This window comes from Prosopis cineraria, unplaced genomic scaffold, assembly GCF_029017545.1.
Source record: "Prosopis cineraria cultivar Desert tree isolate PC_DT_omini unplaced genomic scaffold, ASM2901754v1 PC10, whole genome shotgun sequence".
Lineage (NCBI taxonomy): Eukaryota > Viridiplantae > Streptophyta > Magnoliopsida > Fabales > Fabaceae > Prosopis > Prosopis cineraria.
In genome coordinates this window covers 18606976-18633539 of record NW_026555341.1, presented here as the reverse complement: position 1 = coordinate 18633539, position 26564 = coordinate 18606976, and the positions used below count along the sequence as shown (strand labels likewise).

The 26564-nt window shown below is 34.4% G+C and overlaps 1 protein-coding gene and 1 long non-coding RNA gene across 4 annotated transcripts; both read right to left on the bottom strand.

Moving 5' to 3' along the window:
* Positions 1-1117: 1117 nt before the first annotated feature.
* Positions 1118-2476, bottom strand: LOC129321440 (uncharacterized). The gene is made up of 2 exons (XR_008596004.1): positions 2409-2476; positions 1118-1585 (listed from the first exon to the last, which is right to left on the bottom strand). It is a non-coding gene; the product is annotated as an uncharacterized LOC129321440 (long non-coding RNA).
* Positions 2477-12367: 9891 nt separating this feature from the next.
* LOC129322172 (phytochrome-associated serine/threonine-protein phosphatase) lies at positions 12368-24739 on the bottom strand. Of its 3 annotated transcripts, XR_008596207.1 has the most exons (11): positions 24541-24739; positions 23705-23851; positions 23559-23626; positions 22393-22450; positions 16798-16908; positions 16621-16671; positions 16167-16310; positions 15745-15840; positions 15539-15610; positions 14457-14669; positions 12368-12840 (listed from the first exon to the last, which is right to left on the bottom strand). XR_008596207.1 is itself a non-coding variant. In XM_054968284.1 (10 exons), exons 1-10 carry the CDS (start codon positions 24619-24621, stop codon positions 12757-12759), a joined length of 912 nt encoding a protein of 303 aa, XP_054824259.1. In that variant the 5' UTR covers positions 24622-24739; the 3' UTR covers positions 12368-12756. The 3 variants fall into 3 exon arrangements, 2 of the variants coding, with proteins under 2 accessions (XP_054824259.1, XP_054824258.1); XM_054968284.1 differs by lacking the exon at positions 14457-14669; XM_054968283.1 differs by lacking the exon at positions 14457-14669 and having other exon boundaries at positions 23559-23851.
* Between the last annotated feature and the right edge of the window lie 1825 nt (positions 24740-26564).

Here is a 26564-nt window from a genome sequence, read left to right as displayed (position 1 = left end):
CATGGCACAATGGACAATACACCACAGCGTGTATGCCTTATCAACTGCTGTCATGATAGCTCTTTGGACCAACTTCTAGAGCGTGCCATTTCGCCATCTAATGTCTGATTCAAATGATTCATGTAACACTTGCCTTGAGTGTTATCCAAAAATCACATAATTCAAACAAACTAAGTGTGGTTAAGGAGTTGATCCTCTAACCAACTTAAGAAATAAATAATTTAAAACCTTAAAAATAATTATAGGTTCTACCTATAGCGCACGGAAGCAAGTTAGACGAAAATGGAATAAAAAGATGCTGTCATGACAGTAATTTATTGCTGTCATGACAGCCCTCCTGGGCCAACTTCCAGGAGGCGGTGTTCCGTCATTCGACCTCCGATTGAAGTGATTTTAAAGCTCACACGTCACATTCAAAGGGTACTATAAGTGTACCAAATTTCAAAAAGATCCAACGGTCGGATTAAAAATTAGACATATTAAAAGATTGACTATTTTTGCTGTCATGACAGCTAAAAAAGCTGTCATGACAGCACTTCCGGATCAACTTCCGGAGTGCACCATTTCATCATCTGACTTCCGATCGAAGTGATTCCAAAGCCCACATGTCACTTTCAAAGAATATTATTAGCATACTAAATTTTGAAAAGATCCAACGGACGGATTGAATTTTGTGCAGGTTACAAAATCAACACTGTAGCTGTCATGACAGCAATTTAATGCTGTCATGACAGCACCTCCAGACCAAATTCCGAAGTGCGTCGTTTCTCCGTCCGATATCCGATCGATGTGATTCTAAAGCCCACACGAAGCTTATAAAAGGTTTTACTTGTGACCCAAATTTTAGAGAAATCCAACGGTCGGATTAAGATTTGGACACCCAGATGCAAAAGTGCAGCTTTTTGGTAAAAACCATTTTCAAAATTTCCAAATCTCATCCTAATGGTCACAAACCTGTGGGAACACTTTGGACACGTCAAATATGATTAAAAACACCTGATAGAACATTCAAATGATGGAAAAACCCCATACATCAAAATTTGACCACCCGGGTGCCATTTCCCAAAATGGACCCTAAACCCCCAAAATGCACAAATCATACAAGAGTGGTCACAAATCAATCCAAATATCATGTATTTATATAAATATATATGCTAAACATTTTCACTTGGCTCAGAGCTCCTTGTGGGGCCCACGCACCCACTCTCTCTATCCAAGCTGTATGTTTTCCCATAGCACACCATTTGCAATGCAACCACTTTGCATTTGCTTATAAAATCACATATATATCAAAATAAAGATCTGCTTGTAATAGAAACTTGGTGTACTAAGTAAATCCATCAAAACCACACACCATAACCAAGTTTCCTAGCCACAAGTCTGCAAACAGACAAAAATTCATACACAAGCACACAATCCACACATATTCACACACACACACACAATCATATCCTACTGGCACCCTAATCTTAAATACATTACAATATATTTGCTCAAAAGAAAGGGGTTGCAGTTCTTTACAAATCACAAGCAAACCCCTAGCTTTGCTCTTTTCCCCGTCCACCACTGGATCCTTCGCCTGGACCTAGAATATTGAAAAGAACGGGGTGAGACAACCACAGTCTCAGTAACAGTGAAATCTATATTGATTATTACAAAGTAAGCCATAATTAAATAAATGAATAATAAATTCAACATAGTATATAATTTAGCCATTTAAAATGCATGAATGCATGACCTAGGCCGGTATGGCCTTTCATGACCAACAGAATGCCCCTTGGCACTCTTTAACTCGCAGGTAAACCTTATACCTACTTGTACCTCCACAGGCACAAAACATAATCTAAGGCATGATCTAATCCACCGAACCGCCTATGCCCCTTCGACGTGAATCCTGAGCAGTCAAAGCTAACTCCCTCCCAGAGCCAGCCCGACTTACTCTCCATGTGAGGGCTACCTTGGCCTAGGCACTCAACCTCACACTTCATATGTCGGATTCCCTCCCCCACTGAGAGGTGTCGAACACTCAATACACTAACCACTTTAGTGCACTGAGCCCACAATACGTAAGACAACACTGAGTACTGACAGTGTGCCATAGAATATCAAAAATCCACACCTTCTCATTGGTGAACTCCCACCGAGATCATGCCTTTTACTCTTGTCTACCTTTCCTGAGTATTGACCATTCAACACTCTAAAGTAGTATAATATTTATAAATCTCATTTCCATAAAAACATTGTTATTAAACAATTAGAAAACATATTTGCACTATAATCAAAGTAGTACCCCATAACCCCTTATAAAGCACATTTAATCTTTTAAAACATGTAATGCATGATAACTAGTAATATTTATTCAAAAATAGCTAAAACAAAGTAATAAGAAATATAAATTCCCCTGTTACCTCAACCCTTTGGTACTAAAAGGGTTCCCCTTGTACAAAATAGGGCTCGGCTTGTTCCTTACTTCTCAATAAGTTCCACCAACAATTTTCTACAACATATAAGTGATCCACATCACTTATTATGAAAAATAGCATTAATGAAGACTATAACTCATACCACACAACTTGGTCTATGAGTCATAATCCAACCTAATGGTCCATATATTAAACCAACCATTCACATAGTATCACTTAACCACCAAAACCATTTATTAGCCATCACTAGGCTAATTTTCAATTTATATAATTTTTTATCAATTAAAAACCTTCACTTAGTGTCACCAACTTTCACCATTAGCCCTTATAATGAAAACCAAACCTTAATTTAAATCTTATTGGGCTCAAATAGCAAAATTATAACTAAATCAATAAGCTTAAACCATTGAAGAGCAAAAACCCAATTTCTCAAGGTTTATTTTGTGCCCAAAACACCTCTTTTCATCCAATTATCCACTCAAAATATTAGATCACTATCTAGAAACTCAAAACATGCTCCCTAGGATCCAAAGAAATAAAAGCTTACAAGAATAAAGCCTTTGGGATCAAAATCCAAAAATTTCCTCTTCCAAAAATTGAAGAAAATCAAGAGAAAGAGAAGAGGATTGAAGTAGGGAGTTTACCTATCGTGTAGCCAAGCTCGCAACGGTCGCAAAGACTCCTAGATCCAAGCCTAACTCCCTCCCTTTCTCTTCTCTTCTTCCTCTCTCCCTCTCATACGTTTCCTTTCCTTTCCTTTCCAACTCAATTTCTGCGTTTCTGCATCAATTTGGGTCTTTAAATTGCTGGTCAAAAAGTTTGGGGAAAATTACAAGAAAGGGCCCAACATTTTTTATTATTGCACAAAAGCCCGGGTCAACTTTGGTAATTTTTTCCATAGTTAAAAATAAATAAAACCAAACTTTTGCTTAGTAAAATTCAAACTCTGGGCCTCTATTAAATTATTCTAAATTTTAATTTAATTATAGATATTTTATTTTATTTTTATTTATTTTTTTTAAATAAATTTGAGTCTTAAAATTTTTAGGATGTTACAATTCAAGCTTACATATGTAACTCTTAAAGCCACCTAGCTATTAGTACCAGTCCTACACCCAAACACTAAGTTAAATGAGATTTGGACACATAAATCCAAAATGGCTCATTTTTCTTTAAAAACGCTTCCAAGGTGCCAAACTCTCAAAACTAATGCTAATAGCTGTGGAACCACTTGACCCAACTTAAATAGATCACAAACAACCTGCTCAAGCATTTAAATCATAACCATAATAGTTCAGACAAGAATTGGCCACCAAAATCCTGATTTTAACATAAATTTCACTAAGGAAACAATTTCTCACAAATAATCCAACGGCATATAATATTCGTTACAAACCTAACACTTACACTAGTATCTCAACCTCTCATAGCCATTACAACATAGATACACTAAACCCAGGTCGAGCTACCCACAGTCACAACAGAAATGATGCAAGTGTGTCACAAAATTATATATATATATATATATGTCCTAAGTTAGCATATGTATATAATATTCGTTACAAACCCAAAAATAAATGAAAAGACTATACAACTAAGAGCTAGTCCTCTTGATGCTCGGTTTCACCTTCCTTTTTCTTGCCCCTATCAAAGCCTTCCCTTATAAAATATAACCACAAGGGGAGTTGAGGATTTAGTAACTAAATAGTCGAATCAATTACTCATGCATAAGAACAGTTCGTGCGTATGTGAATTGGCATAGTAAATTATATAACACGTCTCATAAATTCACACATATGGTTATAATGATATGCATGATCAACACACCACCTTGTATCCTTCTATTATCTTCCAACTAAATCTATGGGCTGATAATTCAATAGGATTAAGTCCATGTGACTAGACTAGCTCAAGCTTACCATTAGTAGAAGGCAGCCCCGACCAAGAGTGCTTTCGCTTACTATGGATCATAAATTCCCCCTGTCTACTATTACTAGAGGTGTTGAAGCCTAATCTACCACTTGTAGTACTGGGACTTCCAAACAATATAATACTGAGCACTGGGGCCTTTATAGTGCCAATGTACCATATGAATTTTCAAACAATGTCCCGATAACACACTAGGGTAAACTCCCACTCTCTTCCAATTATTACACCAAACATGCTTAATACACCCAACACATATCCATAACATATTATTTATTACAATTTCTCATTTCCACTTAAATGATAGAATATTGCTAGTAATTTTACATAAAGGTAGCATTTAGCTTTCCAAATACAAAAATATTAGAACAAGTTTTCATTCCACTTGACATAATTTCAAAGTCATAATTTCATATTAATAATAGGCTAGTATTAAACCAAAACATAACTTTTAAATTGAACACACTACCATCCAAATACATAAAAAAGGATATTAGACAATCCAGTTGCCTTAATTCTATTGTCACTAAAAGAGTTACCATGGTCAACCAACAGCTCCACACATGTCCACTGGCACCACAATGCCCAATCAAGGTTAATCTATGTAACTAAACTCTTAATTGTCAAATTCTCTCACTAATCACCCCAATTTCCAAAACACTATATTAACTCTATTTAATGTCTCAACAGATAAACAACACCATTACATTACCCACATTACTCTTAATCATCAAATTTCTACATAAGGTTCGTCCAAACCTTAATCAACACCTCTAAATCTTTATGAAATCTATAAATATAGGTTTAGAGGCTTAATTTAACTTTCTAAGACCTTAACTAAGGTAATGAGTTTGTCCATTACTCAACCACAACTAAAAACAAGCCCCTAAATGCCCTAAAGTTAGAATTTTAGCATAAAATAGAGAGGGGAAGGAAAGGAAAGCTTACCCAAAGATGATTCAAGCTCCAAATACTTCTAATGTGGTCCGAAGGTCATGCCCTAACAGACCATAAGCTCCCTTCCTCACTTCCTTTGATTTGTCTCCTCCTCTTTTCTAATTTTAGGTTTGTTTTTGTGACTGATAAAATATAGATTTTGTATGTGCGCTACAGCATATTGGCTCATCCACACAGCGCATGGCACAAAGATCCCAGGCTTGATTTGAATCTCTTTCTGTGCCATGACTTTCTCGTACTTTGATCTATCTCTCTTTTAAGGTTGTCCAATGATCCATTGGCTACATTAGTCTCCTTAAAACATTAATAATTAAAAAATCACTTAATTTGACTATAATACCCTTATAAATAGTGGAAATTTCCAAAGTTAAAATTCAGGATGTTACATGTAGCATGCTCTACCACGATACAAGGAGTTCTATGGCCCAAGAGGTTCCTAAAATGATTGGGAATGAACCATAGAGAAAAAGGGTCCAATCTTGATACATTGTGATAGTCAAGTAGTCATAGCTTATGCTAAGGATCCCAAGTATCACAATAGGACTAAGCACATAAATATTAAGTATCATTTTATTAGAGAAACGATTGTTAAGAAGCAAGTCAATGTTCAGTACTTGTCTACTCATAAAATGTTAGCTAATCCCCTTACTAAACCTAAGCCAAAGATCCATTTATGAAACATGTAATAGCTTTGGGATTGCATAGGTTGTAATTATTGAACTTACCTCATGAATAAAATTATGCATTTCTTAATAAACATAAGTACAATGGTATGCAATATTCAAGTGTGTTATACATGTTTGAAAGGTTAGTTCTCTCATAAACAGTAGCCTTTAATGCTTATAAGGAGCAAAGGAAATGATATATAATGTGATCACTACCCGCTTAGAGAGAATAATGGAATGGTTGAGAAGAATCACATAATAAATGTTGCCTTAAATAGTGATATCAAGATGAGATATGGAACTTAAAATTTGAATTGAGTCATGGATACCCACGATCGATGATACCTGTAGACAAACAAAGAATTCCTAAATAAGGACATCATGAGTGATTTATGGAATTCTAGTTTAGGTGCTGTGAGTACCTAAGAGTCAAGCTTGAATGTTGTTGATGAATAAAAAATCAACATACAATCTTAAGAAAGAAACACCACAACATGCAACTCATATTACATGTGCTTATATGATCGCACTAGTGGAAATAGATGGATAGATCCCTATTCCATAACTGTGTGAGTCCTAGAAAAGAGAAAAATACTTTCATAGTACCCTTAGGACTTGGAAAATGTCATAAGAGGCTGATTTAGTGATAGCTACTTTAGCTCATACCCTATGATCATGAGTGATTCAATCTAATAGGTACTGGAAAAGTGACTAAGTCAAACTTGATTGACATATAGTTTGAAGGAAGATTATCCTTAAAATACACAATGGTGCTAGTGCCTAAGACATATCCCTTATAAGTTAAGAACTTGCAAGTATTGGTACTAAGCATATGAGAAGGAAATATGATTTAAATAATTAACTTGAGAGAGATTAGATATGACATGAGTAATGTGTATGGGTAAATTTGGGGTGCTCGAGGCAATTTATAACTGCAATGTAGGTATATAACAAGATGCCTTTATATGTTGATCTTGTCATAGGATTTCTAGTACACAGACATCATAATCGAGGACGTTGTGCCCATACAATCATAGTAGAGCACCAAGTATAAAGTAAGAGAGATAAGGTTCACACAATAGGAGTCCCATCAAGTGCAAGTGGATGTTAGAATTATGGATTCACCCTTCATGGAAATCGGATCATTATATTGGAGTAGTCAGTGGATCTGATATTATTATGGTAATAATGAGTTGACAAAAATCAAGAATTAATGTGAGATTAATTTCTAATTGAATTCCATAATGAGAAATATTTCTCTACAATAATGATGATTATTTTAATTAATTTATTTTCTCCACAATGAGGTGAATTAATATTAATTGGATTTTTCTTTTCTATGGTAGCCTTCCCTCCCTATAAATAAAGACGGGTGGTTGAAGTAATAACTCACCCCCAAAACAAACAAATCTCTCTTATTGTTCATTCTTCCTCTCTCTCTCTCTCCCCCCTCCCTCTCCAGTGCATCTGTTATGCAATTTAGTTTAGACTCTAATAGTCTAAACTCATATGAGTAGTTGAGTAGATTCTGCTGTGTGCAAGTCTAGTAAGACTTTAACTTGACTCCCTTATTAGGTTTATTATTTATTTAGTATTCCTTCAATTAGTGTGCAAAAGACCACTTAAAAATAATGATATCATATAAAATGAATAAATAACTTCAATGTCCTATACCACAAATGAAATGCAGATCCTTATGTATATCAACAACAACAACAACAACAAGCCTTTATCCCACTAGGTGGGGTCAGCTACATGGATTGCAAGACGCCATTGTGCTCTATCATTTATTAAGCTTTTAGAAATATTATTAATTAAGAGATCACATTCAACAACTTCCAAGAGTGTTCTCTTAGGCCTTCCTCTACCTCTCTTAATCGGACTCAAAGTTATATGTTCCACTCTTCTCACTGGTGCCTCCCTTGGTCTTCTTTGTACATGCCCAAACCATCTCAACCGATTTTCTACCATTTTTTCCTCAATAGGTGCCACCCTCACTTTTTCACGTATGTGCTCATTTCGAATTTTATCTTTACGTGTATGTCCGCACATCCATCGTAACATTCTCATCTCTGCTACTCCAACTTTATGCTCTTGCTGTCCCGTTAGAGCCCAGCATTCACTACTATATAACATTGCCGGTCTGATAGCAGTACGATAAAACTTTCCTTTAAGTTTATTAGGCACCTTACGGTCACAAATAACTCCTTTAGCTTTTCTCCAATTAAACCACCCAGCTTGAATTCTATGTGAAATATCTCCACTGATTTCGCCATCATTTTGAATAATGGCTCCCAAATATTTAAACTTTTCCACTTGAGGTATAATTTGATCTCTCAATTTCACTTCCAAATTATTTTCGAATAGTCCTTTATCAAATTTACAATATAAATATTCCGTCTTACTTCTACTCAGACGAAAACCTTTCGACTCTAATGTCCTCCTCCATAACTCAAGTTTGCAATTAACCTCTTCTCTTGTCTCTGCTATAAGAACTATATCATCCGTGAAGAGCATACATTTCGGGATTTCCTCTTGAATATGTTCCGTCAAAACATTTAAAATCAAGTTGAACAAATAAGGACTCAGAGATGATCTCTGATGTAGTCCAATCTTTATAGGAAAATTCTTTGTTTGACCACTAGGCGTTCTTATACTAGTTTTTACCCCCTCATACATATCTTGTATGGCTTTAATATAAGCAATCCGTACTCCCTTTTTTTCCAACGCTTTCCAAAGCACTTCTCTTGGTATACGGTCATAAGCTTTTTCCAAATCAATAAAAACCATGTGTAGATCTTTATCTTTACAACGATACTTTTCCATTAATCCCCTTAGTAGATAAATCGCCTCTGTAGTTGATCTACCTGGCATAAAACCAAATTGATTCTCAGAAATACTTGTCTCCAATCTCAACTTGTGCTCAATTACTTTCTCCCACAATTTCATTGTGTGGCTCATGAGTTTAATCCCTCTATAGTTAGTACAATTCTGAATATCTCCTTTATTTTTATAAATAGGAATTAATGTACTTCTCCTCCACTCATCAGGCATTTTCTTGGACCGTAAAATCACATTAAATAACTTAGTTAACCATCTCACCCCTTCTTCACCTAAACATTTCCACGCTTCGATAGATATACAATCAGGTCCGTTAGCTCTACCATTTGCCATTTTCTTAAGAGCTTCCTTACCTCCTTATCACGTATTTTTTGATAGAATGACAAATTTTGTTCTCCTTCACCAGTTACTAAATCCTCCAAGTTACTAGATGAATCCTCTCCATCATTGAAAAGTTTAGAAAAATAAGTCTCCCATCTATTTTTAATTTCATCATCTGTAACTAAAATTCTTCCCTCTTCATCCTTAATACACCTTACCTGTTCTAGATCTCTTGATTTTCTTTCCCTACTCTTGGCAATCTTATAAATATTTTGCTCTCCTTCCTTCGTCTCAAGGTTCTTATAAAATTCTTCAAAAGCTTTAGAACGAGCTTCACCCACAGCTCTCTTAGTTTCCTTCTTAGCCATACGGTACCTCTCCCAATTTTCCTCATTGTTACACAAATGTATGGCTTTAAAACAGTTCTTCTTATACTTGATTTTGTCCTGTACACTATTATTCCACCACCAAGACTCCTTATCTCTTGGACCAGAACCTTTCGATTCTCCCAAAACTACTTTTGCAACCTCCCGTATCTTTTTAGCCATATCCTCCCATATGATGTTAGCACTTCCCTGAGAATCCCAAATTCCTTTATCCAAAAGATTTCGCTTGAAAATATCTTGCTTCTCACCTTTTAATTGCCACCACCTAATCCTTGGTATTACTACTTGTCGACGTTTTTGGATTTTACTCATAATACACACATCAAGAACTAGGACCCTATGTTGTGTCGTTACCGCATCTCCAGGGATCACCTTACAATTTTTACAAAGTTTTCTATCTGTGTTCCTAACCAAAAGAAAATCAATCTGCGACCTTGAGGCTCCACTTTTGTAGGTGATGAGATGCTCATCTCTCTTCTTGAAACTTGTTGGCAATCTTAAAATCATACGCCAATGAGAAATCAAGAAGAGTTTGCCCTTCATTGTTTAGCTCTCCAAAACCAAAACCACCATGCACCCTCGCATACTGACCAGTTTCCCTCCCGACATGCCCATTAAAGTCTCCTCCAATAAAAATCTTTTCACTCTGTGGTATGTGTCGAATCAACCCCTCCAGATCCTTCCAAAATAATTCCTTAAGACTGGCTTCTGTCCCGACTTGCGGCGCATAAGCGCTAACAATATTAACAGTCTCACGTCCAATTATCATTTTTAAAGAAATAATTCTGTCTCCAATTCTGCTAACTTCTACAACGTTCTTCTTCCACTCCTTATCTATAATGATGCCTACTCCATTGCGTGCACTTACTTTTCCTGTATACTAAAGTTTGAAACCTTGAATATCCTTAGCTTCTTCTCCACGCCATTTTGTTTCTTGCAAGCAAAGGATATTGATTTTCCTTTGAATCATAACCCCTACAACCTCTACAGATTTACAATTTAATGTCCCAACATTCCTTATGTATATCCTTTCTCATAAAATATCATATAATGCCTTTCATTTAGGCATCTTATCTAATAATGCTCAAGCAAAATGTTCATACATCATGCTCTCTGTGTGTGTGTGTGTGTTTGTGTGTGTGTGTGTGTGTGTGAAGATTAAAAGCTAATTTTTAGAATTGACAAATACAAAATCGCTGATTCAAAAACACACACGAATCCTCAGCTTGTAAGCAGTTCAACCACTTAGTTGAATCTACACGGAATTTCTACTTTTAATTTGGTTACTGTGTGGTAGTGTTAGTGTGATATAGTGTTAGTGCATGCCCTACATGATAATCATGATATGATTAATAATTAAGAATTCATGTAAAAAAAATATTGCATTTCAATTATTATATTTTACATAATTTCTAGAGAGTTTGATTGAATGTAGTAATTATCATAAAGATACTAATTATTTTTAAAACATCCCTACGTATTATTGTCAATTGGCATAGAAATAAAACAATGAGACTAACACGTGTACAAGAGTATGGATATGAGATAATTCCTTCATTTCAGAACAAAGATTTTTTAAATGTATATATAAACACAGATTAAGAAATCTAGTTAATACGACAAAATTCTTCTTATATTATGGAATTTCCCCTACAGTCATTTCATAAAGGGATAATGAAACTTTTAGTCCCTTCAATTTGTCTTAGTTATCCATTTGACCCTTCAAGTGTAATTTTTATTGGTTTAGTTCCTTACACTTTCTAAAATTATTATCTTGGACCTTTAAATTTTAAAATACAAATTAACTCTCAAATTAATCTAATGTATAAAAGTATAATGATGATCTGTCATGTTCATGTACCTAATGAAAAAAAAAATTAGCTCTCAAATCAATTTAATTTCATCAATCCAATTTACATTACTAGTTTTTTTAATCTATTTTTTCCTACCAAAATAATTACACTTATTTGCATTAATCTACATGAATACCGTCTATTACCTTATTCATGTCAGTAGATTTCAACAGTATTACCTCATGTTTAAACAATAAGAACAAAAAAAAAAACACTAAAGCAAACTTAATATCTCAAATTGAAAAAAAAATAAACTTTAAACTTAAAAGACAAAACGAATAACTAAGACCAACTTGAAAAACTAAAAGTTTCATTATTCTATTTTTATAATTAATAAAATGAAAATAAAAAATAAGTTTTCCCATAAGTGTTACATTGTGATTAAAAATAAGTACATAATAAAAAATATCAATAAATGTTGCATTAAACTAATGAAAGGACATAAAAATGAAACATTAATTGTTTAAAAAAAGACTTATATTGCTATTGAGAAGGAATACAATATATGAGTGCTTGTTAAAGAATGAGGCACCAAAATGTGCTCGATCATGTAAAGGCGTTCAAGGATATCGCTTGCTTACCAAAACCAAACCATTCTATTTGTACACAATGACATTTGACCTTTTTTATTAAAATCAATTGCGTTCAAGCTTTACGCGGTTTGGTTAAATCTAATTCATTTATGGTTTAAGTTTTAATAAATTTATAAATATCCAAAGTTATATATTATGATTAAGTTTTTTTTTTTTTTTTGTCTCTTCCTTTCCTTCCTATTCCAACTTCAATCACATCATCATCATTCATGAATGGTAGTAAGCATTCTTATACCCGAAATAAAAAACGTTAGCATTCTTACACCCGAAATAAAAAACGTTCACATTTTTCTCACTATCCTTTTACTAATGAAATTTACTTGGTCCATATTTATTGGCTTGTATTAGAATTAAAAATATGAAGACTTAAAAACTTCACAAACTACTTATACAATACACTCAAATTTTACGAAATTTCATTGATACAAAGAGTTCTAAGATTCGGTGTGGAAGTGCCAGACTTGCTAGCATTGTATTTCGCAACATGAGAAAATAAAGAATGATCCAACAACTAACCGTCCAAATCAAGCCTGAAGGATACCAATCTTCCCCCGTCAAAGGTAATCCTTGTGGGTAAAAATGAGCACTGCTATTTAAGCGTTTTAGTACATTGAAAGAATTTTAGAGAAAAAATAGGAAGGGAAAAAGAAAAATGGGAATCAAGTGGCAAATAATTAGATCCACCTTTTAAGTGTTGCAATCCAAAAACCCACATTACACAACAATCAATGTCCAAATACAATAATAAAGCCATTTTACTATTACAAATTTTACGATAAACCAAAATTCAGTTACAAGAAATATGGAACGCCTGTCCTAGGCCCCCTCATCTGGTTGTTCTCCTCCGTTTCAGTGAAAAATTTAACCTCTCTCTCCTGTTGCAAGTAAAAATGTAAGCACGTACAACAAAGTGCTCCAACAGGCACAGAATAAAGGGGAAGATGATCACATAACAACTTCACCCACATTTACTGGTTTCATAACATGCTAAGACATAACTAAGTACAGCATGTACGATGCACATAATTTTACACTAAGCACTCTCAAAACATATCATACTTGGATGAGCATTTCATCTTAATAACTAACTGTGATAGGTATCTAAGTAGGATGGAAAACCATATCCCAAAACTATTTGGGTACCCATCATATTGGTACTAGAGTGTAGTTATCAGCAATTCTGAAAAGAACTACCCACGGAGGATTCCAACTAGCATCATGAAAGGCCAACTAATAGAGACTTAGTAGTATGAGATACCAAGTCCCATATTGAATAGTATGGGATGCTCAATGAGACATTTATGTTGGTTCTCACCTCAATAACTAGCTTTTAGGGCAAGATTCCCCATCCTACTTAAGTACCCATCAAGCTAGCTATTATTTTCAGGAGGCAGAAATGATATCTGTAATTTATAAAGTCACCCTTTTCATTCTATTCCATCGTACATACCGAATGATAAACTAGTTGAGGAGATTGAAGGGCAGTTAGATTGAAGATCGAGAAGTCTACATAAAGTAGCGAATTTGGTGGGGCGTTGTTTGCAAGGAGGGTGGAGAGAGCCCAGTAAAGGATTCTGAGAGAATTCTGGCTTCCCCAGTGCCAGAGCAGGTTTATTTTCTGATTCCTTTGTTTCAATATAATTTTCTCTATGTTATGAATGGTGATTGTTGAATGTATTTCAGGGGATATTTCTTGTCGAGTGAAAGGACAAAATTGAGTATTGATTTCCATCGTATTCCTCCTATTGTGTCTGTTTTTTAATTCGTTCGAATAGCATAAAGTTCCATCAGATTCTATAAATCTATTTCAGCATGAGAACTAACGTCTTTCACCCAAAATAACCAACTGGAAAAGGCAGCCAAAAGCAACAAGATCCAAAATGCAGTAGTAGGCATGGTGTGAGTGGGGACAGCTGCCTTAGTAACATTACAATCTAAGCAAAAAGGGGAATGGAAATTTACCTTAACCAGCATGAAAATAAAACAAATGAAAGGAAATGGTGGAATTCTCTAAATTGATTTGCATTATTTAGAGAGAAAAGGAACTGCAACTCTGATTCCAAGAAATGGGAAAAATGAATGCATACCCGAGCATAAGAGAAATCCCAAACAGGAAACACAACCTCTAGTATGCAAAAGATTAGAGACTGTCCCAGTACATTACTAGATAGCCTTAAAACCTCTTCTCCAAACTGAATATCCGTCATATACTACCAGACAACAATTAGGTATGTGGTTCTTCCCTGGTTCCCTCTCACCGTTCTCCTAATCATCTTACTTTTGTTACTAGGTATTACGTGGGAATTAGCAGTCAGTTGGGAAATGGTTAAGAAAGTCCGGTAGTTAATGACTCATTAGTATGAAGCGTGGGGATATGTAAATTTAACAAGACTCGTTAGTACGAAGGGGGGGGATATGTTCTAAAAATTCAATAATACTCTTCTATAAGCTCACCACATAACAATGGCATTCAAAATGGCTTTCCAAATACCTGGAACCATCACCAGAAGTACAATCCAAGCAGTGACGGGGATAGCATTGAAGTAGGAAACAAGGAAAGTATATCAGAAGAAGTTTGAAGAACTTTCGGTGAAGAGAGCTAGCCTATCAAGCCAGTAGTTTGTTATGTGCCAATGTAGTTTTGAGAAGCCTTTGCCTTTCTGGTGAGTGCTTGTGTCGGGAGATACTTGAATAAATCTTTTAGCTGAGGAGAAATTCACTTAGGACATATAGTACGATGGAGCCATCTTTTTGGGAAATGGAGGAGGATAGAAGCTTCCATGAAAAGTGATTTTTATACTACCATGGTGCAGAGTAGGGAGGAAAAAAATCATGTTTTTTCTCTTTTGCAAGGGAAGTTTGGCATAAAACAATCAAAAAAGAAATAGAGTAATCAAAGTGACCAGATTAAACTATAGAAGATGTACATAAATGCCCCAGAATTTCAAGTTGACAATTCACGAAAAATAAATGAAAACAATTTGAAACTCACTAAAGGGAAAATCACGGATTCCTCAGTAATAAATGCATAAATATATTTTTCTAAAATTTGAAAAGCCATGTCATTTTTTGGTATGATGGCGAACCAAATCTTGTTTTCCGTATTATCATACTTATCTTCAACATATTATTTCATATATGAATGTATGCTTGAAAAGTTAATTTTTATGATATTGATGGAGCCCAAGGTCATAATGGCAGCTTAGTCCCAAATTGTGTAGTACAAAATGCTGTATGGGGTACTTAAGTGGGCTGATTTGCCCAACTCAGAAAGCTGAAAAATAATCAATATGTCACCTTAAAGTCTAAAAATGGTGCAGCGAAACAAGTCCAATTCCACTAACACTTGTTAAGATTCAAAAGCAAATGAGAAACATGGGGTGTCATGTACAAATGAACTCAATTCAATTCACGTAGAAAAGTGCAGCTCTTGTTTTGTTAAAAAATTATATTTACAGAAAATGAGAAACATACATAAAGAATGGCTTAATACATATCACAACACCAATTTAACTGTTACAAAGATCATCATAAGTGTATATTTAAACACAACGCAAGCGATAGATGACTGACCATATTTTCATTGAAGCTCAAAATAGAAGCAACGTTTCCACATCGGTAACAATAATTAGGTGCAGACCATACCTGTAAAAATTCAAAAGCAATGACTTGTTGGTTTATTCATTTTCATAGAAGACTGAAATATATTTAATAAAATAAGTAAACAAATAAAATTAATTGAATATAGTTTAATTCAATTTTGAAAATGTGATACTTACAGTTACAAGGCCTTTATCTTGAAACATATACTTGAGGCCTTCTTGCACAAGTTGATGGGCACGACAAACAAGATCAAGATTATTTATGTGATTGAACTGCATCAGAAATGAAGCATTCATAAGACAACAATAAATTTCAATTCTATAACTAAAGTCTGTTCCACAATATCTAAATTGGGAGAGAATAATTTCCATGTTTTCCTAATGAGTTTCAGCAAATGGTTTTTTAAGGGGTGGTGTTCCTTGGGGATTCACATGGATTGAAAATCTCGAGACCTTGTGAGTTTGCAATTTCTTATATTCACGTTCTGGGAAGCTTTCTTGTCGTTTGTTTTCTTATTGTTTTTCTCATCAATAAATTCTTGTCTTTATTAAAAAAAAAAATCAATTCTTTGAATAATTCAAAACTAAAATTACAGTACCTCAGAAGTGACCCTGGATCCAAAAAGCCAGCCTGCCCCACGGGGACTCACAGCCCATGTCTCAATATCTTCAGGATCACTCCACATCAGATCACAAAAGGGTCCCTCATGTGGAATTTCACAATTTCGATCAATAACCCTTATCTGCCATGGAAAAAAGATTTATTATTAAATGATGGTAAAAAAAAAGGGTCACCATTTTATATTGCTTGTAATAATGTGAAAAAAAGGGGATAAAAAAAGCAACCAATTGCGTGCAAAATATTAATTTTGTAGACTAACAAACAAAATCAAATCCACCACACAAATTAGCTCTAACATGGGGAGAGCACAAAGATGATTGGTGTAATAGGTAAAACACAAAACACAGACCTGAAGACAATCATAAGTTTGCCTAGTCTAAATATATATAGAGTGTAACCAACAAATCAGAACGGCACTGAAAAATGACAACCTGATCAATTGTTCGAATGTCAGGAGAAAGACCGCCATGAACACAGAGCACCTGGATAACACAGAACATGTAAATAAAATTTCTTTTTAAGACAGAAGATAAAGTCCAAATTCCAACACACCAACATGCACACATGGTGGGACAGAGGGAGGGAGGAGAAAAGTAGAAGATATTTACAGTTCCATCTATTATTGCTGAAAGTGTTAGGTAGTCAAAAACATCTGTACAATACCGCCATGCATTAGCATTTCCATACTTCCTCTGGCATTCATCATAAAATCCATAGACCTGAAAAAGGTAAATTGCAAAATAAGAATAAATCAGCAAGTTAAATGTTGATATTTAAAATTCATAATTTTAAATATATATCACTTTATTGCTCAGTAGGTAGACAAGCAAGACTGTAGTCACAACTCATAAATCTCTTCACATCAAAAACAATTAAATAATTGATGCTATCAATTTTATCACAACCTATGTGCAACTTAATCAGTAAAAAAATATAGATGTAGGTCAAGCAGAAACTACAGCAAGAGTTTCTAAATTGGGAGCAGCAAGACTACGTCACCATGTTGTGGCCCTTATCATCAATGACCGGGGGATTAGCATGCCCAAAAGGCGGGAGTATCATCATTCATACCAAGTGCATCAAAATTTTTAAGTTTTCTTCACGTCATAGAAGAGAAAGGGAAGCAATTCCAGAATCAATTGAAGGACCTCATGAAAGATGATTTGAGAATCTACAACTTTCTTTTGAAGGTAAAACAGTTTGTGGATGCATGGGGTGCTATCAGAGAACATGTGTCAATTGAGGCACACATTGGAGCAATCTTTGAAGGTTCGCCTCAAGATTATGACCCACTCAAAATAACCACAACATCAAGAAATGACTTGCATGCTGTAGCAGAAATGAAAGTTGTATTGATGGCACAAGAAGAACAAACTGAAAAGAACAAGTGGCTGTACCACTTGCAACCATCAATCACCAACCATATCTTACTCAAAGCAATGGCAAAGCGAGCAAATAGAATCGAAAACCACCATACAAAGATCAACTGAACCAAAGAGGGGTCATGGTGGAACTATTACTCGAGGGCAAGCTAGGTCATGGACTTGTAATCAGTTACCAAGGCTATAGCACACGCTCATAGAGTCAAGTAAGTGGGAAATATGGACACACCGCATGGGAATGTCAACACAAGTTTGCTCAATTGTTCATCAATCTAGAAAGCACTCAACAACACTAAATTGAATCAACTAGAGCGTTGGCAATCAGGCACACTACCCAAATTCAAGGACCACAAATCATATCACAACAAAGGGAGACATCTATCAATGAAAGATGACTATAATGGGACATGATAGCTTCATATAGCAGACAGTAGAAGTTAAAATATCAATAATGAGGTATAATAACACTCATTTTCCCTATACCTTACAACCACTCTTAACCATGTCCTTCATGTTCCACATGCTAATAAAGTGTACCTTCAATTACATTCTCTTCTCTTCAAAGTCTTTGAACGCGCTCACAATGAGGAGGGGAATAAACTAAATCCACAATCCGTCAAATGCATTTTTGGGGAACTCTACTGTCAAAAAGAGTTCCAAGTGCCACTGTCAAACGACAAAAAAGATTGTACATTCCCTCAAATATCACTTTCTTTAAGAATTAAGAACAAACCTTTTATTCCAAATCACCCATTTAAGGGGAGAACGTGGATGTTCAAAAGGAGGTGTCTCAAGAAACGTTGCTGCCAGAACTAGAACTCAAAACAAATCCAGAAACAATGTACACCTTGAACCTATCTCAACCAAATCCTGAACAACCCCAAGAACACAGACAACAAAAACCTAAGCCAAACAGTCCCAAAATGAGACCTCTAGTCCAAGTGCCAAGCAACAGCAAAAAGAATAGGCAAAAAGGCAAGGATCGAGGTGAAGAAGATGTGACCCAAGACACATTCTCTAAGCAAGGTCAGTCTCATCATCCTCTTTATCTAAATTCTAATGAGAAGATTGGTTAAAAGGTGGAATGTGAAGATTTATATCTCCATATTGCTGAGGAGAGGGGTGAAAAGTGGCACTAAACATTCTATCATTAATTTTGTTACGTATGATAAGTTGGAACCTACAATGCAGGCATTTATGCAAGTGTCCCTATAAAAAATCCCAAGCTCAGTTCATGAAGCATAAGGCCCAATGGAGAGAAAAATTGCAAGAAGAGTTGGATGCACTCCAAAAGAACAGGACATGGTCTCTTGATTATCAAGAAGCATTTTCTCCAGTTTCCAAACTCAACACAATCAAATTCCACATCTCAATAGTAGCATACTTAAACAGGCCACTTCATCAATTAGATGTCAAAAATGCCCCCTTGAATGGAGATCTTAAGGAGGAAGTGCAAACGAAATTTTCCCAAAGTTTGGAAAATGAAGTAAAGGGAAACAAAATGTGCAAACTAAACAAATCACTCTATTGCCTCAAACAATCATCTAGGACATGGTTTGATTAGCTCACCAAACTCCAAAGTAATCAAGAGCCTTGGATTTCTCTAGCATGAAACTAACCACAGTACCACATGTTGCTTATCCAAGCATGGATCAAATGATAGGATGGCTATCTTGATAGTCTATGTTAACGACATAGTCATTACAACAGAGTTTAGTGAAGAGATAAACAACTTAATGAAAAAACTTGTAATAGAGTTTTAAGTTAAGAGTTGGTCAGATGAGATAGTCCCTAGGTATGGAAGTAAACCGGAAGAGAGAAGGAATTTCAATGTCACAAAGAAAGTATAATTTGGCCTTGAAGAAACTAGAATGCCAGGGTGCAAGCCAGTCACAAGCTAAGGCTTCAAAATTAGAGCCCACATGAACAAGGACTATTGTTTAGAAGAGGAGCACGTAAGGATTTAAGTGTCTGGACACTGCAGCCCCTGAGGTCCTAACTTTTTCATTAATTGTGATTGTGAAAATACATAAATATTCTGATTTTCAGAGTTAGGACTCCAGGGATTGCAGTATTAAATCAGAATTCATTGGTCCTCAACAGTGAATATGTTTCTCTAGGAATCCTTGGTTGTGATTTTCCCTATAATGAAAAAGGCACTCACACACAAGAAAAGTTTGATGAAGTCAACTCCAAGTTGGGGATGATTTACATCTACTCCCCAACTTGAGGGGAAGCGTTGAAGATTGCTGATTATTTTATTTATTTATTTTACTATCAATTTCTTTTTTGTTTCTTTTTATTATGAGGTTAAATACTTAACATTTATATATGGTTTGCTGGAATTTATTCCCTTAGATATCATTACTAGTGAGATTACTAGAAAACCCGAGGATCTGTACATAACTTATTATTAATAAAAAGGGAGGCACAGAGGCCATCATCAGTTTTTGAGACCTTTGCTTGAAAACTCTCCCTTGTTCCGCAATTTTCATACTAATGTTGGTACAGCTAATGCTATAGATTAGGCAACTCTTCTACCAATGAAGCTGGTTCTACTTCAGCCAGTATTAGTGAGGCATCTCATACATGTGGTTCCCACTGCTCAAGTCTGAAAATTAGGTACAAAAATCCTAACGGCACTATAAACAAGTTTATGGCAAAATTAATTGCTAAGGCTTTTATCAAAAGCCTACTTATGATTATGCTGAGACATTCAACCTTTGGTAAGGCTTGTAACAATTTAAGTGGTGCTTACCTATGCTATACCATATGGCTGGCATATACATCAACTAAATGTCAGCAATTCCTTCTTGAATGATGATCTTCAAGAAGAGGTATGCATGAGCCGACCTCAAGGATTTGAATCTAGTGACAAAACACTTGTATGCAAACTTCACAAAGCCCTCTATGGACTTAAACAAGCTCCTAGACATTGGTTTATGAAGCTAACCACTACACTCCATCCTCTCCGAGTTCAATCAACTAGATGTGATTCCTCTTTGTTCATTTAACCTAAATAAGGATTTTGCATTAAAGGATTTGGGTCAATTGAATTATTTTCTCAAAAGTTGGATCAAGAAAACTGATGATGACAACTTGCCTATCTCAATCCAGAAACGCTTAGGACTTGCCCAAAAGGCAAAGATGGAAGAGGCAAAGTATACAAAGACTCAAATGCCTCCTGATACAAAATTATCAACTCATGCGATAAGTGTAATAATGGATGATCCTCAATTGTATTATTCCACTCTTGTTGTATTACAATACATCACCATAAACTGCCCATGGCTTTTTTCAATAAATAAAGCCTAACAATTTATTCATAGATCGTTAAATAGCCACTAGGCAACAGTCAAAAGGTCTGCTGACATATTTTACAGGGAATATTAACTATGGAATCTGTCAGAAGAAATCATCCACATTGAGTTTAGTCCTAAGTGATGCTGATAGCGTTGTGATGTTGATGATAGGCAGTCCACATTAGGGGGCTATATTTGTCCAGGTGCAAATCTAGTGGCACAGTAATCTAGAAGCAATCCTCGAATCCTCTCATAAGATCATGCATAGAAGTTGAACATAAGAGTCTAGCTAATGATGTGGATTCAACTCATGTCAGAACTTCCAGTCCTACTAAGTATTGCTTGTGGTTCATCGTGACAACCCAAGTGTAGTGGCTTTGACTACCAATCTGATTCTTCATGCACGTATAAAGCACGTCAAATTAGATAACCACTTTGTACATTTGAAGATCCTACAAAAGCAACTTGTGGTGGCTCAAGACTCATCCAAGGATCAGTTCGCAGTTGTATCAACAAAACCTATTGCTTCTGATCAGTTTGTTTATCTTCGATCCAAACTTAATGCTGTCTCTAACCCACACTAAGTTTGAGGGGGCATGAGAGGTTCAATAACTCAGTAAGATACTGTCATAGTTAGTTATTGTTGTAACAAAATACTATACAAAAGCACTCTTCTATAAATACATCTAGCCTAACACGAGCGATTCAATATAAGATTATGGGTCGTAAACTACAGCCTAAAGAACCAATTCACTTCCTCATATCTTGAACAAAAACAAAAAGGTCCTAGAAAGTAGATTCTAACATATTACGTATTTTGTGCAAATAAATTTCAAATTGAAAATTCCCAAAGCTCTTTCTTAACCCTTGCCACCAATTGGCCTTCAAACATATTTGAACTCAAAAGCAAGAACTAGAGAAATCTAGAAAATCACCATCTAGTAAGTAAGTAGTGGACCAAATGAAGAGGTCTTTAGGGGCCAAAGTCACAGCCCAGTGGCTTAGGGTTTAAAGCTATTGCTGGTTTTTTATTATTTAATTATTCACTGCTTGATTATCTTCAGTTTTTATCTCATTAGAATTCAGCAAGTTAGGATATTTTTTTAGAAAAAGATTATGTAGATAATACCTAGATTTAACCATGGTTGAAAACGCCTCCTTGCATGTCCTATATATGTTAATATGTACCATATTGCAGTCAAATAAAACTTAAGGCTGAGACCCTAATGACTCAGCCGATTCTATCAAGAAGCATACAATGAAGTCTTGCATATAGCCGCATCACAATCAACAATTCTACATTAAACAATAGCACCAGTTTTAAGATTGGAATTGACATGTTAGAATGAGATGGTGCAAACATCAATAATGGACAACATCCCAAATCTCCTGCATAGACTATTTACTAAAGATAAAAATGCTAGTCTAAAATGATGTGTCATGCTGCCTATCACTAACTGACAAACATAATTGTCATGGCAGAGACAGTAGAGAAGTGCATGATGATTTAAGAACATACCTGGGTTAGTTGCCTACTTTCATGGTTTCCTCGTAAAAGGGTAATATTAGCTGGGTATCTATAAAATTACACAAAAATTAATGGCGCACCAATACAAATTAATTAATAATTAATTAAGTAAATTAAGTACATAAATAACACAGAATAACAATACCTACCGAAAAAAAAAGCTGAAATAATAAAGAAATCTAAAGCAACAGCAGACTCAGTCAGTTTGATAGTCAGTGGAAAGGAAATCCATTAGAGTTGCGCAGAAAACAAAAAACCTTCAGTTATGCAATCATCGTTGCCTACTATTATCACTCAACTTTATCTATCTCACATAATAATTTTTTTTAGAAAGGGTACACAGATCATTTTCCATTCACCTCTTCATTTCTTTTCCATTCACATCATCATTTTCCATTCATCTTAATATTTAATTGTCAAGCAATTTTCAATAATTAAAATCCAATGCATTTTGCAATCCAAACATAATGAAGCATTGAAACATTACAACCAATAGAAAAGCTAAGCAGCCTTAAAATCAAAGATGATTTATGTGATCAGTCTTTTAATCAAAATTGTAGCGTATTTATTCAGATTGGATTGCTAATAATTCTTGCTAAGAAGTTTTTTCCTCCATATCTTCTTTTGGGGGGGGGGATTACTATCACAGTCTCCTCATGGCTTTCAATGAATGGTGTTTTAAGGGGATGTCCCTAGTGGATTTACAGAGATTGGAGAGTTGTTCTGAATTAGAGTTTATAAAGAAATTCCCATCTCACACATCCTGTAAGGTTCATAACATTACAAGAAAGAAAATGGCAGAGTTGTCAGCATGAAACAGAATTTTCACATTCAAATTGTTCAATGGTAAGGATGCTTATAAAATAATATTAAGGATGGATTGAATGATCTATTGACATCATGACAACTGATGAATCAATCATACTCATCCGCCAATGTCAGACTGGCACCCTAAAAAAGTAAACTTCCCTATTGGTTAGACAAAAGCTTAGAGAAAATTAAAATCTTCCACCTCAACCCACAAGTTTACAAGGATAAAAGATTAAAAATTATGCTATTATGACATATGACGCAAGTAGATTTTGTGTATATATCCCAAGTTCATATGAACACTGAAATAGTAAAGACGGATGCAAACATGCAAGAAATTTACATACCTAGCTTTAAGAAGTAATAGGATGGTGAAAACTTCTAGACTATTGTACCCTCTATCAACAAAGTCTCCCTGCAACACATATAGGATCAGATAAAGGAAAAACTTACATTCATCAATAAAGTTTCTTGACAGAAGTGTAGCGCCTACCATAAAGATATAATTTGTCTCAGGTACATGACCCCCTGTCTGGAAAAGTTTCATCAGATCATGAAATTGGCCATGAATATCACCACAAACAGTTACCGGGCTATTCACTGGCTGCACATTGGACTCCTCAATGAGGATCTCTTTTACCTGAAATGTCATGAAAGAATAGCTGGAGCAGCAGTCGTGGCTCATCGAATATTTAATTGTTCGAAAGTTAAAATATAAAAGGAAGTACTTCTCCAGTCTAGACAGAAAAATCTCAAGGCGCACAGACAACAAACCTGACACCAGAACTACAGAAATATTGCAATGATAGTCTTATAGAGAAAACACAAAAAAATGCCCCCGCAAGAGATATCAAGTCAGAAGGGTCACGAGATCGTTATTTTCCTTCTAACCCACGAACGGATTGAATCTTATTCCAAATAGACCCTTGATGCAAGAAAAAGGACTTGTCGCTTACCAAAATAACCAACCTTTTACCCCCACCAAAGTTACTTATGGCTAACTTCACACAACAGAAACCCAAAGAGAGAACAACTACCTCAGTGCTTGAGCTATATAAGGCAATGATGGACCAAATGATTTACAAATCCTTTCAACTCTTCATGAAATACAGACTCAAAGCTAATGATATTAGGAAAGAAAGAATGATAATTCTGAGATAGTAGAAAATAACTGAACTGAGGGCAAACATATTTTGAGGCCCAAAAGTGAACGAGACAACAGTAGACCCTGCTGCCTGTGACACACTATCCCCTTGGAGGAAATCAATTGAATGCATGAGTAAACCGAATAAACCCTATTTAGAGAGAGTGGAAGAGCGAAATGCTTACATATTCGCAAAGAAGCTGAAGCTCGTCTTCCAGAAGATGCTGCCCTTCCTTCACCTTCGCGATCCACTGGTCCAAATCCATCTCTTACCTTTCCTTTAACACTACACCTCTCGCTGCGAGGGAATGGAAATTGGTTTGAGCAACAAAACCAATGGAGAAAGCCGAGAGATCCAAAGAGGCCGAGAAATTTCAATCACACAGATCCACGTTGCAGCTTACAGTTTTAGGGATTTTATTTTAATATCTGGAATTTCTTGAATTTGATTTTTTTTTTTTTTTGTTTGCCAATTCTTAAATGTTGAATTGACTTTTATCGTTTAAGTTTCCGTGGCTTAATTATTAATCAAATGTGGAGAATATTAACTAATTATTAATTATTTATATTTATTTTTCAAATATATAAATTATATTTATTTTATTTTATGAAATGGTTTTAAAAATTAAGATGTACTTCCTTTATTAAAAATGTAAGGCATTTTTTTAAAAGTTAAATGTTGAAAAATGTAAAGTATTTTTAATCTTTCGAAGTATAATTATTTCTTTTTTTCCAAAATATTTCTATTAATAATGACTTTATATTTATTGTAGAGTGTTTAATAGGGGTAAATATGAAAAGATAAGGGGTTTAAAAGTAAGTAACTACTTTATTGGAGATAAGATTCGGTTAAAAATGCTGTACATTTTTAAACGGAGGGAATAATATTTTGCTAATAATGACAATTCTTAATATATATATATATATATGAATTTCACTTTTAATAAAGTAATTATCTACTTTCAAACTAATTCCATTTTTCATACTTACTCTTATTAAACACCTTATAATAAATATAAAATCATTATCAATAAGATATTTTTAAAAAAATAATAATTACACCTCGAAAGACTAAAATGCTTTATTATTTTTAACATCTAACACCTCAAAAAATACATTATATTTTTTAAGAGAAAGAGTATATATGTCAATATTAAATATAAATAACAATCAATATTAATAAGGGAAAATTGAAAAAAAAACTCCAAGAAATAGTTAAATAACAATTGAGTATTGTAAAATATGGTAAATTTTTTTAGTCATTTGGACTTGTTTGGCATATTTTATTTTTTATAAAATAACATACTTGTCCCTGTAAAAAAAATTATTTATTATAATAATTAGTGATTAGTTTGTTTTAAAAAATGACAACTTTTTAAGAAAATAACTAAAATGATATAATAAATTACAAGTTATTATATGCAAATATTTTTATTAATAAAGTTCAACAAGCTAAAAAAAAAAAGGAAGTGACCATTTTGTTTTAGAAAATGACTATTTTTCTTAAAAAAATGACATAATTACAAATTACAAGTTGCTCAAAGTAAAATTTTTAATGATTGAAGTCCAATAATTAAAAATCAGTTATTATTTTCTTTGTAAAGTGGCTACTTTTCTTGGGCAAACAACTAGAATGAAATAAATTTTTTTTTATTAGTAAAATCCAACAACTAAAAACTCGTATCTACAACTTAGAAGATTTGTCTAATACATAACATTCTATTCTCATGGATAATTTGGCTTTTTTTTTCTATATCTAACTATATGGCTATTCTTTTTCCTCAATCTTTCTCACCCATTTTTGAAAATCTTTACTTTTTCCCTGTGAGAATTCTCTTGTTAGGAAATCTAGCAAAGAATTCTCTTTTCTTTTTATAAATTGTATTTGAAATCAAAATAAGATAAAATAGCTATCTAGTAAATTCTTAACATCTTTTTGTAAAACATCTTTTATTTCTTTACAATTTACTTTAATTAAAAACTTTTAATTTATTAAGTCGTCTTGAATTTTGTAACACAGAAGACAATAGATAATTTTTTTTTTATGGTGGAATATTGCTATTGAGCTTTTGACCATACTCTTGAATGGAATCTTATTATTTTCTCTTTTTCTTCTTTTAACTGTTTTAGGATACCTCTATATTCTATTTCTAATGCATCTGTCTCAACTATTTTAAAAGCTATTGGCTTAGCTATCCCTAAACAAGGT